At 52.5% G+C, this 15,441-nt stretch overlaps 6 protein-coding genes across 6 annotated transcripts; 3 read left to right on the forward strand and 3 right to left on the reverse strand.

The window, feature by feature from the left end:
- Positions 1–798: 798 nt before the first annotated feature.
- Positions 799–1,512, forward strand: J4E87_002764 (uncharacterized protein; the record flags this gene model as incomplete). Its single annotated transcript, XM_049374398.1, has 1 exon — positions 799–1,512. The coding sequence occupies one exon, from the start codon at positions 799–801 to the stop codon at positions 1,510–1,512; it is 714 nt and encodes a 237-aa protein (XP_049235389.1).
- Positions 1,513–1,734: 222 nt separating this feature from the next.
- Positions 1,735–3,378, reverse strand: J4E87_002765 (uncharacterized protein; the record flags this gene model as incomplete). Its single annotated transcript, XM_049374399.1, has 1 exon — positions 1,735–3,378. One exon carries the CDS (start codon positions 3,376–3,378, stop codon positions 1,735–1,737), a length of 1,644 nt encoding a protein of 547 aa, XP_049235390.1.
- A 3,177-nt stretch (positions 3,379–6,555) lies between these two features.
- Positions 6,556–7,612, forward strand: J4E87_002766 (uncharacterized protein; the record flags this gene model as incomplete). The annotated part of the gene is made up of 4 exons (XM_049374400.1): positions 6,556–6,588; positions 6,642–7,006; positions 7,056–7,451; positions 7,504–7,612. 4 exons carry the CDS (start codon positions 6,556–6,558, stop codon positions 7,610–7,612), a joined length of 903 nt encoding a protein of 300 aa, XP_049235391.1.
- An 836-nt stretch (positions 7,613–8,448) lies between these two features.
- Positions 8,449–10,263, reverse strand: J4E87_002767 (uncharacterized protein; the record flags this gene model as incomplete). Its single annotated transcript, XM_049374401.1, has 2 exons — positions 8,449–9,977; positions 10,041–10,263. 2 exons carry the CDS (start codon positions 10,261–10,263, stop codon positions 8,449–8,451), a joined length of 1,752 nt encoding a protein of 583 aa, XP_049235392.1.
- A 558-nt stretch (positions 10,264–10,821) lies between these two features.
- On the forward strand, positions 10,822–11,274 carry J4E87_002768 (uncharacterized protein; the record flags this gene model as incomplete). The annotated part of the gene is made up of 3 exons (XM_049374402.1): positions 10,822–10,866; positions 10,933–11,039; positions 11,097–11,274. The coding sequence occupies 3 exons, from the start codon at positions 10,822–10,824 to the stop codon at positions 11,272–11,274; spliced, it is 330 nt and encodes a 109-aa protein (XP_049235393.1).
- A 1,296-nt stretch (positions 11,275–12,570) lies between these two features.
- J4E87_002769 (uncharacterized protein) lies at positions 12,571–13,563 on the reverse strand (the record flags this gene model as incomplete). The annotated part of the gene is made up of 1 exon (XM_049374403.1): positions 12,571–13,563. The coding sequence occupies one exon, from the start codon at positions 13,561–13,563 to the stop codon at positions 12,571–12,573; it is 993 nt and encodes a 330-aa protein (XP_049235394.1).
- Positions 13,564–15,441: the final 1,878 nt, after the last annotated feature.

Consider the following 15,441-nt stretch of genomic DNA (forward strand, 5'->3'; position numbering starts at 1 on the left):
ATTTCCTCTGCTGTGACCTCAAGACTTGTTCCTAACGTTGAGAAGAACCCGGGCACGACCTTAAAGACTTCTTTTTTGCTCATCGTTGTTTTCTTTTGTTCTTTTCATACTCTACACAGAAAATATTGTTATCAGCAAGCTGTGTTCTATATTTTAGAGATACCAACTGCATCAGATCTTGTGCTCGTCGAGGCAGAATGCAGTGTGTGTAGCTCCAGGATGTAGTATACCGGCGTACTTGGGATGCACTCTAAGTAACAAGCTCCATCGTGCTATCATCCTAGGTTTGCCCGTAGACCAGTGCTATGTGCGGTACGGGAACCTTGTCTCTCAGAGATATACATAGATACATTGTGTCATAGGAGTGAGAGCATGCTTCGCGGTGCAATTCGCGATGACCATTACTATAGAGGAAGCTGCCACACTTGCCATTTCTTCTACGTGACACGGGAACCTCTTGTTTACATCTACTCAAATGTTTTGTGTCTCTACGCGTAGAAACTACCTATCTAGATCTGTAATTCTATACCACGTCGTAGCCGTGTAGCATCTCTCAGCTTTATAGAGTGTTATTCGGATTTGCAGTCGACGACCGCATCATACGAGACACTCGTAAAATCTGATGGTGATGTAAACTTCTGGATCTCAACATACTGTCAAGAAACCCGAGGTACCTATGGATGGGTAGTAAAAGAATGGTGTTGGGTGGCACCGTCATGTCCGCATGACAGGCTTAACTCCGGTGAACCTCAGGCTCACCACAGCCCCATCTCACCAACCCACCATCCACCACCCACAATGTCGCACACGCTCTTCACCAAAGCGCCTTCGCTGCGCAATGTAGCCCAACGCTCCGTCCCGCGCCAATTTCGCGCCTCGTACCACAGACAGTCCTCCCCGAAGATGGCATCCGGCGCCGCGCCCATCCGCACTCTCCTCCGCCAGACGACGCTCCGTGCAAGCGCAATAGCAGCGCAACGGACGTCCTACCCGGTCACGCAACAGTTCTCCTACCAAACCTACACACAACAGCGCTCACGGTCGCCGTCCCCACCTCCACCATACCAAGCACGCAACACCTCCATCCTAGCAGCGCCAAACCAATGGACGCGCTTCACCACACCCTACAACACCCTCTCTGCCGTCCGCACATTCACTTCAACGCCATGCGCTAAATTTGCATCCGCCACGTCGTCAGCCCCATCCTCGCTATCTCCAGAAGCTCAACAAGCGGTTGAGGAAGCGATCGAGGAGATACAAGAACTCTACGGCACAGCCAAAGACGAGTTTGAAATTGCGTCGGAAGAGAGCGAGAAGAACACAACGTATGCGCCTGACGACCGTGCTGCAGCGAGGGAAGAGCTGGATAGGTTGCTCGAGTACTACAAAGGGGTTGTTGAAGGTGAGGATAGGCCGGTCGCAGATGAAGTGAAGAGGAGGGTGGGGCAGAGGATTAGGGAGCTGGAGAATGCCGTGCTGGCTATGGAGGAGGCTGCTACCCATGGCGATTAGATTTTCGTTGCACTGTTACCAATCAGAGAGGCAATTGTACATCACGGTAGAGAACATGGAAGTACACCAAATGGGTATTGCTCAAGGTTGTTGTTGTAACATATAGTCCCAGTCAACTCTATGAATAGCTAATTCTTTGTGGATATTTCATGATAGGCTAAAAGCTAGCTACTGTCACGCCAAAACGCCTTACTGTCCTGTGTAATACCGACTAAGCGGTCGCTACTCAAACCTAGTCTGACTGGCTAGGTACTCGAATTCTGGGTGCGGATGTTTGGGACGTCTCTCTTCACCTCCATGCAGAATGGCGTCCAGCTCATCTCTGAACTGAGTCGGGTTTGGTCGAGGATCCGCTGCCTTTGACCGGCTAGGCAGTTCCCAATCACCCTTGCGGTTCTTCTCTTCCATCTCCTCGCGCAGAATCTTGACCTGCTTCTTCATCTCTTGCCATAGCTCTAGCTTGTCAAGATCAGAGTCTGGCTCTGAAGCAGGGTCGTATATGTCGCCAAAGGGCAGTCTCCGTGCGAAGTTGGTATGCAGAGTGCCGGTGGTCGATTTCATCGGATCCTGGGGGCCTGCCCACCTCTCTGCATCGCGGTCGGCGTCATCGACGCTCTTACCACCCCGCGCGGCAATAGCAAGGAGCGACGCAACGAAAGCCTCCTGCATGTAGGCAAAAGAGAACTTGGGCGTAATCTCGGCAATCTTTCCACAGAGCTCGTCGGGGAAGTCGAGATCCTTGTTGTCTTTGAGCTTTCCCTGCCAGAACTTTGCGTATTGCATGCGCTGATCATAGTCAGGGTTTGGGAAGTAGTACTTGCGATCGAAGCGGCTAGGCCTCTTTGCAATTCCTGGGTCCAACCTGTCTAGGTGATTTGTGGAACCGACCATCAAGATGCCGTCATTGGACTTTAGACCATCTACCTCATTGAGGAAGTATGATCGTACATGGTCGCTGACGATTGAATCCAAATCTTCAAAGACAAGGTAGCAGGGCGCCTGCTCGCGAGCTTTGCCAAAGATCTGCGCTAAGGAGTACTCAGGTCCACCGAAAGAGGTCAGGGTGCGGACGTAGAGGGTGGGGACGGCGAGTCTGGAGTCGCCTTCCTTGCCGCGCTGGTAAAGGCTGTGCATCATGGCCTTGATGCTGATGGTCTTGCCGTTTCCTGGGGGTCCGTAGTAGATGACACCGCGCTTCCATGGCACCTTCAGGTCTTCGTATGTCTGTCTGCCATCGAAGAAGTTCTCCACATCTGCGATGAGCGCCTTCTTCATGTCCTCGTCGAGGATGACGGAGTCCCATGTACTCTTCTGTACGGAACGGTACAGCTCCGCGCTCTTCTGCCAGTAGCCACCGTCAAAGACCCAGACCTCGTTGTGCAATTCGCTACCCCACTTTGTCGCGTCCTTGATCAACTCATCCACCTTGTGCGACGCGTTGGAGAGGACATAGTGCAGCGTCGGGCTTGGGTAATACGACCCTCCGTCGCGACCTTCGGCAATGTATAGGATAGCCTCCTGGTCTTTCCACTTGTACATGTACTTGCCAAAGATGACACGTTCGACCATGTAGCCAGGACTGGGGTCGAGCCTGTGGCTTGGGGGAGCATAGGAGCGCCACTTGACTCCAGGACCATAGACAGGATCCGTGACCGAGTCTTCGAGGGGCGTAACTTTTGCGAAGCCAGCGGATGCGTATGCGAGGAGGTTCAGCCGTCCCTGAGGCGCGACGGTAAGGTCGAGGTTGGGGTATTGCGATCGGATTGCCTCGATGAGGACGACATCGGTGTTGATGCGCTTGCCCGACGAGTGGTCGAAGTAGGAGAGGGCGGCCATGTCCTCCTGGGACGTCGTGTTGTCGGACATGATGGACAGGACAGACTGTGTGTGGTGTGAATAATTTGGCGTGTTCAGGTTATAACTCCCTCACGCGTTCAAATGAGCGTGTCTGCCTAAACCCCGAGTACACCTGGGCAGGCAGCTTGGAGCTTGGAGCTTCCCCGCGCTACCTATCGATCGCCAACCCATTACGTAGCCAGCTTTCCGCCCGGAGACGCGCCTCACCACCAAACCAAACATCGCGCACCAGCTTCAAGGCGCGACTTGATGTTCCCGACAACGCGCTCGGTAACTTTGACACCGTATTCGGCCCTCCTTTACTTGCCGGTGTCTGCGTTGGTAGCGAGATGCGCCAAGCAGGTGACAAGCCGGCAGAGAGGGACAAGAAACGCCACCTCTCTGCCCATGTCCTCTTTGTTGCGACGTCCTCTCGTCTTTTCCACCTCAGAAGCCGTGCTTCGAGGCGCAAAATTTGCCTCGCAACCACAAGGACGTTATAGGTAAGTTGGCGTTGGCCAGACAGATTGAGGTGTATGACCATGGTCAGCCTTGGAGCCTCCAAGGCTCGCTGCTGCTTTAGCCAAACCTAAGCAACAACGACAAACAGCATTGGACTTATTTACCCTTTCACACACGCATGACAAGTCACCTGATGGCTACTGGGAATGGATACTGAGACTCGTCACTCATCGGCGAAAAGACACCCGTAACTCCCGGCCGTTGTATGGATAGCAGCGTGCCGGAGGACCGCGGAAACCACTTGGCTCCCCGGTAACTGGCGGGTAACCAGACTGTCTTTCCGCTTTCCCAGACTCCTGACTCCTGGCACGCTCTTACGCAGGGTCGAAGTGGAGTCCCCAGATCTTGTCTCTCCACAATCTGGGTGGACCCTTCTTCCTCGTCTCCGAAACCTTCTGGCAGTGCGGCGGAGCCGTAGCCGATCACCTCAGGCAAACATAGGCATGACATATCAGCACTCGTTAACTGTCTGTCGTGTGGATGCGGCTTAAGGAAAGACCGGCCTTTCTCTTGTCTCGTGCAATACACGAGGAGCTTGCTTGTTTCATGCAGGTACCACAACGCGCCTCGACGGCGGTATACCTAGATCAATATTGTCGCGAAGCTCGGAACACCCAACATAAATTACAAGCAATAAAACGCACTCTATGTATCAGGCAAAATGATTACTATTCTAGAGAGCTTGTACAATATGCATGTCTGTAGTACATGCGGGTTTCACAATGAGAGCAGAGCCTGATCGTTGCTGGGGCATGTTATTGACAAAAGTCAAACAAGAAAAAACCCGAACAGGCCCGCCGCTACATCAATATGAGAACCTACAAGATAGGTGACCTGGCGTTGATGTAGGCTCTAGACCTGTTCAGTTTTTTCTTGAAGCACTCCAAGCAATGCCACCACAAACATTACAGACGCACCTTTACAGTGCTTCATTAGCCTAAAGTGCCACGCAATTGCGCCGTCTCACTGTCTCGCGCAATTGACATGGATGCCTGGAGTGATCCGTTGTCGTGGAAGTCCTCACACATCGATGTTGTTGGATCTTTGTTTCGATCCTCTCGCGCGACCTCAGCTATCTTTGACAACGAAGGCACTGCGAGGACAATCGGTTTGTACCTTCCCGGAACAGCACATAGCTCTGAGACGGCATCAACCGCCACGTCTAGCATACACACCACTCCTGTCACGGATACAGCAGACACGGAACGGCAGGGTGCAGGTGGAAATGACTTGACATGTGTTCCCGCTGGACCGAGGACGTGCAACAGCCAACCTGCATCTCAACCGCACCTCTAGGATGGGTGGTGAGCTGCTGCTCCACTAGGGGGCCCCACGCAGCCCCGGACGGCCAGGACATGGCGGCAGCACGCTACGCTAGCACTATCGATCCCACAATTGATGTACAGACTTTTTGTGTTCGTCGTTTCTCCAGAACGCACTTCCAGTTCAAACATTCGGCGACTGCACGAGCCGTTACGACGGCGCGTTTTTGCAGCCTTTGCTAGAGTTTCGTTATGTCATGATATTGGAAGATGCCGGGGGCTTATGCCGAGGCTCTTGGACAAAGCTTAGCCGCCTTACCTCATGCACAAGGCCATCATCCCGTTTCCTCCGCGGCCTTTGACGATCTTGAATTTCAAAGCACGCCCCAGTAAATTGCTTCTACACCAACAGGACGCCGTGTGCCTGTTTGCAGTGCAATGCCAACTGAGGCATCATCCAACAACCGCGCAAAGGCCAAAGGAAGAGCTGCGTTCATATATCGTGTCACCATATCGCACCCGCGATATCCGGCATCCCAGTCCAACGGGCAGAATGCACCTGGGAGGCTCGCGTACATGTCAGAACGCCCGACCTCGCGTTTTAACTACTCCGAGCAAATTGAGCGTTGGCGCACTGACTGGAGCTCCACTCCCACACACGTTTCTCGCAGGGGGCCCTCCTCAAGGGTAAACATGCAGTCAGACCGCTAACATGCAGAGATCGATAGCGGTCTGTGTGCTATACGAAGTTTCGAAATCCCAGGCTCCTTCTGCCGTGTTCGCGATCAAAACACTCGAAGGAAGCTGATGTGTCATGGTCACAAGAGACGATGATGTAATGCTTGGGACTTGGTCGGCGATCTGTACTTGGGAATTCGAGCAGCGCATCTTGTTTCTCCGCGTCATCGCGGCAGCTGAGCCCGCCTGAGCAAGACAGAATACTGCTGGATCGGTTGGCGCACCACCTGCCATCCTCATTGTCGGTGTCCATCCGGCCTCGCTAAGGCAGCTTTGGCGCCGATCACACGGCGCATGGTGGCTTGGGGTCGACTGATTGTCGTTCGTCCGTCCACCGTGCCCTCAGTTGATTGATTCGCAGTGGAGACGCATGCTGTCCTTTTACCCGGCATGGAGAGGCGTCTATGGGGAACTGCCATGAGTGGTCCGCTTTAGCACCTGTTTGGAATTCTAATTACCTAGCCTTAGTCGCGGGACTAGCACCAGTATGGGACGACGGCTCATGGCACACGTAGATGGACCATGCTTCCCCTGCGAGGTCTGATCTGTTCTGGACATATATCAGTCTCTCCGCTCCCCCAGAATCGGCTTGACCTCTCCTTCCCCAGACTCTCCCCCCGTTGAACCCGTCTTGAGTTAGTCTGGACCAGAACACGTCAAGCACCTGCCATCCATAGTAGACATCATGGCGACCGCTCGTGAGCACAACGACACCATGGTATGTTTCTCGAATGCGCCAAACATATGTACCAAATCTAACCGTCTTGATAGCGTGGCCCGAGTTTCGAGAAGAACACCAACGGCACCAGCGCGACCGATCACGCGGCAGTCAACGGTGCAGGAATGCCCAAGCAAAGGGTACCATACGACTATGGCGGCAACCCTCTCGCCCACGTTGCTACCAACGACCCAGATCTCCGTCTCGCAGCTTTTGGTGGTGAATTCCAGCCTGGTCTATACAGGCCGCCGAACCGCAAGTTCGCCAACCCAGCCCCTCTGGGTCTGTCGGCTTTCGCCCTCACCACCTTTGTTCTGTCTTTGATCAACGTCAAGACCCGAGGCATTGGTCACCCAAACATTGTCGTGGCTGCTGCGTACGGTTATGGAGGTCTCGTACAGCTGTTGGCTGGCATGTGGTATGTATTATCAGTCAATTTGTCCATGCGCGTCCTAACAGAATACTAGGGAAATGGCTGTCGGAAACACATTTGGTGCGACCGCTCTTTCATCCTACGGAGGTTTCTGGATCTCCTTCGCCATCATCCTTACACCGGGTGGATTCGCGATTGAGGAGACGCTCCTGGAATCGGGCGACTTCTACAACTCTTTCGGTCTCTTCCTCATGGGCTGGTTCATCTTTACCTTCCTCTTGTTGATCTGCACCCTCCGATCCACCATAGCCTTCTTCTCGCTCTTCTTCACTCTCGACATGGCTTTCCTCCTCCTCGGAATTGGCTACCTCAACGCTGATGCTGCGGGACCACAAAGCGACTGCATCGTCGCTGGTGGTGCTTTTGGTCTCATGGCTGCTTTCATCGCCTGGTACAACGCCCTGGCTGGTATCGCGGACAGCTCGAACAGGTTAGTACTCAGTGCCATTACCATCGTCTCAATCCGTACTAATCTTCTACAGCTTCTTCGTCATTCCCGTTGCTCACTTCCCCTGGTCTGAGAAGGGCCGCGAGCGTCGCAACAAGGTCGACAACTCGGCTGCCCGTGCCGATGCTGGCCACACCGCATAAGGCAGTGCATAGAATGCACTATCATACCCACGAGTCGATGTTTGATGCATGGGGATGATAACGCGGGAATATGTTATCATGGATCAGCATTGAATGCGCCGAAGTTGATGACCACCGCATGGGATCAGATACGCGTAAATCACGTGTATCGCCCGTGACGAACATGTATTCTTTTTAATACCATTTCGAATACCCACTATTGAATAGTCTGAACACCATGTCGCGATGCAATGCATTGCCGTCTAATCCATACTCGCGTGTTCCTTCTCCAGATCCTTCTTCCCTGTACCCCAATTCCTTCCCACATTACGACCTGCACTCTTCGCACAGCCGGAATCTACATCACAATCATCTCCCGCATTGCAGATCTTCCAATAAACCTACTTGCCTTGATCCATCGGTCGATTCCTCCGCTGCAGGCGCCAACGGCTTGCTACTAGGAGGCATGGCACACGTCACGGCATGGCAGTTGTGGCTTACCTTGGCGTGGCGTGAGGCCACGATGTACAAGCATCTCCACCCCAAGCCTCCTTTCTGGGCTGAGGTCAGAGGCGCTTTTGGGATCCTTTGACGCTGCGCTCATGCAAGTTACGATGATTGCTTTCCGGTAGGCGGGGAAAGGGTATATGCATACCCGGGGAATGAAGCGTTTACAGTATGACGGGTGTGGCTTTGCCATCTTGGCGTTGTTGTGCTCATCTTGCGGAGTATAGTGATCAAGGTGAGGGGTTTCTAAGGCTGTAAAAGTCGTCTAATCTATGGATCATGGCCCTGTTCTTGTCGAAACAATGTTTGCCTATGATTGGAGATGTTACACTATTACTATCTACACATTACTACACACTTCCACTGGGTACCTGTATAGCACCATTCTCCTTGGTCCCCTCCAATGCTTCGCCCCAGATTTGCTTGACAAGCTGCTTCTTGTTGATCTTGCCCATTGCGTTCCTTGGGATAGTATCCACGACCTTCATCTCTTGAGGGATCTTGTAGTTTGCGAGCATCTCCTTGAGCGCCCTCCTCATGTCCAACGCAGACCATGCTTTGCCTCCCTTACCTGCTGTCTTCCCCTGTTCGGACAGTACCACTACGGCAGCGACCTTTTGACCCCAGGCTTCTGATGGTAGACCGACAACGGCAACTTCGTCGACTTGAGGGAGGGAAAGCATCTCGCGTTCGATCTCGAGGGCAGAAACCTTCTCGCCACCGGTCTTTATGATATCGGCTGATTTGCGCCCGTGGATGAAGTAGAGAGGCCCCTTAGCCCATGCTTGGTCGCTCTCGCCTGCTCCCTTGACATTCCTTCGAACAGCGACATCGCCTGTCTTGAACCATTTCCCTTGCCCATCTGCATCGTCTGTAAACTCTTTCGAGGTAGCTTCGGGATTCTTCCAGTATTCTCTAAATATTGTAGGGCCGCGCAGTTGGATCTCGCCCTGGCGTTCGCGTTGTGTCTCGGGATCAATTTCTTTGCCCTCTTCTATGATTTCCCCGGTCTCAATGTCTGCTAAACGCGCCTGTACTGATGGAAGCGGCCAGCCTACCGAGCCATCTACGCGGTCTGCGAAATCCAATCCGCAGGAAAGTGCCATACCCACCTCAGTCATGCCATATCGCTCGAGCAGCACGTTGCCCCCGCTGAGCTCCGTCCACGATGACTTCACCGGTGTAGGAAGGGCAGCGGACCCTGAGATGTTGAGGCGCATATTCGATGGGTGAAGCGCGGTCTTGGTCGCGGCTTGAAGTTCGGACGAGAGGGTAGGATGCGATGCGAGTAGGCGCGTGTATATGGTTGGGACGACGGTAAGGAAGGTAATGGGCTTCTTGGCTGGATCGGGACTCGGTAGGAAGGGAGCTGCCAGTCGGTCCCATACAGCGGCAGCATTGAAGGGGAACTGGAACTCGATGGTGCTGCCGGCGAAGAGAGGCGTAAGCAATGCGTTGACGGTGCCGTGGATGTGGTGTAAAGGCAGAACGTGTAATAACACATCTTCTTTACTGTATTTCCACGCCTCCAGCAGCGATCGCGACTGTGCCGTTAGCACGTCTTGAGGCAACAAAACACCCTTGGGTCGGTTTGTAGTGCCCGATGTGTATAGCATCATGCCTCCCTTGTCGCTGGTGGGCTCCTCCAGCGTGACGTAGTCGTCCGTCTTGCCCATCATAATCTTGTCCTGTTTGTAGTTGATGGGCTGCGTCTCCATTCCCTCCTTCAGCACATCGTCGGCTTGACTCTGGAACTTCTCCGACGAGAGAAGCATCAGAGACTCGCTCTGGTCGATGATGTATCGCAGCTCGTGTGCCGGGAAGGTCGGCGATAGCGGTACGGCGATTGCATGTGCGGCGAGGATGGACAAGAGGGTTACTGTGCATGCGTCAGATTCAGCTGTTCTTCGCTATTGTAAACGAGGCGTAGAGGAACGCGCACCTACATAGTCGTATCCGTTTTCTACCAGAAAGGATATCCGTTGGCCCTCAGCGCTCTGCCCGCCGCAGTTCCGTTGCAGCTTGTCCTTTGCAGCAGCGACATCGTTCACAAGCTCGCCGTACGTGAAGGACCGCCCGGAAAGAGAGTGGACGACGGCCGTGCTTTGCGCATCATGCTTCTTGATGGCTTCGAAGACGGGGAGGCGGGGCAGCGTGGATGCCATTCTCACGGTATAGAAGGGCGAATGGCTGTTGTATGCCGGCAGAGATATTTTGTGTCGTGTCAGGGTGCGAGCGAAAAGATTACGCGCCCACATTGCGGCAGGGAGATGTCCCGGATCAGCGCAATTGATGCAGGTTTCGAGGCTTCGGAGTACGGCAGATCGGTGCGAGATATGCTGTGTTTAGAGCCGCGTCGGAGCGATACCGTTACTGCCGTCTCCAGACAGGAGCGCAAAAGTTGACATTTAATTATAAAAGTACGGTAATCAAGACGCCATTCTACATGTCACCATCTTCTTTCCAAGCATGCTCTGGCAGTCTCATGGCCTCAATGGCTCGTCTGACTGCGCTTCAAACTTTCGGAACCATGACGCGACGCCTTCCGATTTCGTCTTGGCGCTTGCCTCGGCACGAATTCTAGGGCCGACGCAACCCAATACTTCCACCACTGCGATCCAGTATTCTCATTGGTCCTACTTGACACCCTACCCGACTAGGAAGCACTGTTGTGAATGTTCCTTCCAAATATCGCGCTCGCTGGAAAGCGTTTCATGTCAGCCATGGCTCAATCCATGACACCAATGGAAGATGCTCTGAGGACGAAGGTAGTTATGCACTTTGGTTGACATGCCTCAACTGCGTATCCAGCATCGCATCTAAAGTTTCTGTAGATCACAGAAGCCTTGAAGCCGACCTCACTCGAGATCTTCAACGATTCGAATAAGCATGCCCACCACAAAGCTATGCAAGGAGTCACCAGCAGAGAGACACACTTCCGGTATTCATCGACCTGCAATCTTCTCAACTACGTGACTTAAGTTCCTGACGCTCGCAGTGTTTTCATCACTTCGCCAGCCTTCCAAGGCAAAATGCAGCTCGCACGGCATCGCATGATCAACTCCTTGATGAAGGACGAGTTAGCACAAGAAGGCGGTATACACGCGCTGCAACTCATCACTCGAACGCCTGAGGAGGACGAAGCCCGGAGACAAAAGGAAGCCACACAGGGATAAGTGCGGATGATGACCGATACCCACGAAGAACGACTATGGAACTGTTTGGCAATAGGCGTCCGATAAAGCTCTGCTAGTGGATGGTATACATATGGGACTCTGTGCCCAGTAGCCATCGCAGATTGAAGGAAGAGTAAATTCAGAACGGTTGTGTAGTCTAATCTAATAACCCCAACGCCTTGGAAGCCTCCAGTATATAGTCACTCTCCTCCTATAGGCGCTTCATAAAGTGACCATAACGTAAAGCTTAGCAATCCAACGCCATGTCTTAGCATCTCGCAGAAACCGGAACGCAGATACGAGATCGCCGACGAGATGGAGTTGGCACCCCCGATCTAGCCCCCGTCTTTCCGCATTACAGTCACCAGTCCATAAAGCTAGCCTTCTATTGAAGAAGAAACGGCTGAGTTCAGTGACAGGAAGATTCCCATAAGCTACCACACGCTCCACTAGCCATCGAAGTCAACACATTCTATTCGAAACAAGCAAAGGTATTACGAAGTGGTGGCGGTGATCGTCAGCACGAAACGGTCAATACGGGCTTCCACATCATTCCGGGACCCTGCCAACCCTTGAACCTTGGCCCTGTACAAGTGCAGGCAAATGGACTAACGCAATCTAACAATCAGAATCTAGGCCTTTTCTACTCTCCTCACCAACACAGCAGGCATACCGCCATCCAAAAACGCAAAGCATGTGTACCACGGGCGATGGTGAGGCAATCAAGCAATGCGTGGCATGTCGTTGGCTTGCAGGGTTGAGCACATTACACAGTACCTAGTCAAGCTTCTTTACATGCAAGTGAAGACCACCTAGATAGAAAAGGTAATAAAGCTTAGTAAAGATGGGGTGATGATGGATACAGCTAGAGTGTTGTCCAGTTATCGGTCAGCGTGCGAATTGAGCCAGACACCGCGATGTCGCTAGAGAAACACCCCAAACTCACAGTGCGTTCATCTCATCCTCCATCGGTACTAATCACAGAGAAAGCCGCAGGATGTAGGTGTAACTGGGACTACTGAGCGTGTATGTTCTTCTCACACAGAGCGGTGTACAGAAATCAGCACCTTTCTAATCTTCCATTGCGCTTGAGACACATACTTCTACAGGAGTGTCCACATTTCGGTCTACATAGAACACTATGATAGGGTATAGATAGCAGAGTAACATGAAAACCTTATGATCCGTCCCTTAAGCCTAATTTCCTTCCAATACGAGACCCAAACAATAGTGCGAAGCTGTTGGCGAATAAACTTTTGTGGGGAGAGTGATTTGTGCTGCGCAATTTGTATTGTATCATCTTTGACCACCTTCTACTCCGATTGAAGTCTCGTCCATCTTCCTACTGGACTCCAGTATCTGCCTTGCTGCTTCCTGGATAGAGAGACTTTCGCTCCGCATAGTCTGCACAGCCGCTTCAAGTGCCTGGGTTCTAGCGCGAAGACGACTGATCTCAGCACGGAGGACGATAATAGTCTCTCTCTGGGAGGAGACCGAAATGTTGGTATTGTGTGTAAAGTCGACGGGCGATGGATCTGGAGTGATGCCAGGTTGTTGTTCCTTGTCTGATATTGACACCGACGTCTCAGTTCCAGCTACCATAGCTTCTTCCAGTAAACGTATGCGTTGCTCGAGCCCGGCTTTCTCAGCTTCCCATGCCCTCTTTTCTTCGGTGCTTTGTGCCTGGAGCCGGTTTGCCATGTCCATGATTTGCATATATTGTGCGCCATTAGCGATGAGCTGCTGCCGAGCCTCATCCCTACTCTGCTGTAGCTCTTCCATTTGACCTTCCATTGTCGAAACTTGTGCTGACAGCCTGTCCTTCTCATCCATGAGATGGATGACCTCTCCGTCGTTGATTTCGAGCTTTCTTTCGAGCGTGGCGCATGTCGTCTTTTGTCTTTCGAGGCTCTGGAGCAGAGTACCGTATTCGCGCTGTAGGGTACGCAATTCCGAAGTTTTGAGGCTGATTTGCTGTTGGAGGTCGTGTAAGCTCGGACTTGGTCCTAATGTTTGCGGCATCGCTGGTGGTGATATTGAAGGCAGGCTTTGGGAGATGTGAAAGTTGAAGGAAGAAGGCGAAGGTAGGATTATCGAGTGTGGACGTTGTTGAGCCCGTATTGGGGCGTTCATCGAGTCGAAAGCTGGCGTAATGTCCGGTGAAGGGTTACCTGCGAATGATGCGGATTTGGGACGACTGAAGCTGCCAGAAACACCGGGATTTGACTCCTGTCTCTGTGGAGGCGTCCGATCCTCGCCGTCATCGGAGTAATCTTGAGCTCTTCTCATCTTGGAAGTTTTGAGAAACGGCGACGAGGACCGCGGGCGACGCGACGAGCCTTGCTTCATGTGCCCTTGTAACCAGAAATCATGCTCATGCTGCGAACGAAGCACCCATTACAATAGCTCTTCACTGCTGGCAATATTGTGTACAGGCGGCTATTTCAGCGTATGAGAGTTGTTCCCAAGCATGGTAAGGCCAGGTGCTAATCGAGCGGCAATAGGGGAAGTTAGAGCAACTCACTGAATGGACTAGATCGTGCTTTGTACGCGTCAACCTTCTGTCTCTATTGGTCAAAACTTCCAAGCCCGTGGCAATTTTGCGCATTGATACATGCAAGCTGCAGAATACTTGGCCCTGGCAGCTCGGCAAGCATAAATAACCATCCCTACTGCGTGCGCTTGCTCAGGCCCATGACCCGGATGGATGACCAAGCTGCTTTGCAGGAGACAGGCCCAGCCAGTACTACGGTAACATATTGGCGGATCTTGTGTAATAGAGTCAGCTATGGTAGCCTTTTTGGAAGGTGCAAATTGGCACACCAATAAGATGAAAGTCTCATGCGCCGGCTACATGTCGGTCAACACGCTCCCGCTTAACGCGCTGGTATACACATACATGGCCAGGCTTCCACATCTGCACCACATGATAGAGCTACCGTATGATATACACACCGATAGATATGAAAGAGAAACGAAGACCTGAAACTTTGTAGGTACGTAGAGTTATGCTACTGTTTTCAACGACGGCAGCTGTAGAATCCGAAACTTTGGGCCCTACTGAGATGATTTGGAATGAATTGGGGCACAGTAGAAACGTTCGTTGATCCGGGATGTAACCGCCGTGAGTATAGTAGCCGGCTCGTGGCGGGAACGAGAATAATGACGCTGATTGATGGAGGCTGTGACAGTCGGGCCGGGGCGCTTGGACCGCACTTCAAAGGTGTTGGTATCTTCCTGTCGTCGTTCCATGTCCGTACGACACTGCACAGGTGGGACTTAAACCTAGAAACCGGACACAGAAGTTGGCCTCCACCATCAGAACAGGCATAACGCCTTAGGAACAGTGTCGATATAAGATCTTTCGAAATATATGTTCAACTGTAAGATAGTCGATATCATGGCATGCAAGAGCTGGAGTGTAAGAGCGCCATCGGTGCCGCATGTGAGTGCCGTGCAGTCGGAGTCTTGCTTAAAGGTCGGAGCTCGTGTTCGGTGGCATGGCTCCTAATATGGGAATATTCAGACAACCAGGCGTAATGCATCCGGTGGGTCATTCATAGGGGCCGTTACAGAGAGGCCGAAGGCCGGCATTGTAGTATGCAAATACGTGCGTATCGCACCCTCGGTGATACCAGAGTCAGTCAGCGCCATTGCTGCACCGAAGCATACCTGCACTCAGTAGCCTGGACAAGCGAGAGCCAAGTCGTAGGCCAAGATGCCCGTGAAAGAGCTATTATCAACGCCATAGGCACGAGAGGCGCGATTCGATGCAGTACTGTGAGGAGACCTCACCGGGGTCAACATGCCGGTTCGCGCGAACAAAGTATCAGGGAATCTCGACGACGTGCTTGCCGGATGCATCCATAGCCAACGATAGGAGGAGCTTGTGGAAGGATGACGGCTGAGTAAGACGGAAAGATCGTTATCGGTAATGATGAGCGGGAAATCATCCGAAACTAGCGTCGTCGGTCAGCACGGGATCTTTGAAGCTCTCTGTTACGACATCTGCCGAATCTAGACTGAAGACATGACTTGTGGCCTGACCGGCATGCGCTTGCGGTAACACGAAACACCGTATTGAGATGCAAGTAATAGAATTGGGGCAAGGTGATCGCAACCTTCCCGAATGCGGAACTCGTCGCACATGTGCTACAAGCGCCCTGG

This window comes from Alternaria ethzedia (genome assembly GCF_023757985.1).
Source record: "Alternaria ethzedia strain BMP 0044 chromosome Unknown scaffold_5, whole genome shotgun sequence".
Taxonomy (NCBI): Eukaryota; Fungi; Ascomycota; class Dothideomycetes; order Pleosporales; family Pleosporaceae; genus Alternaria; species Alternaria ethzedia.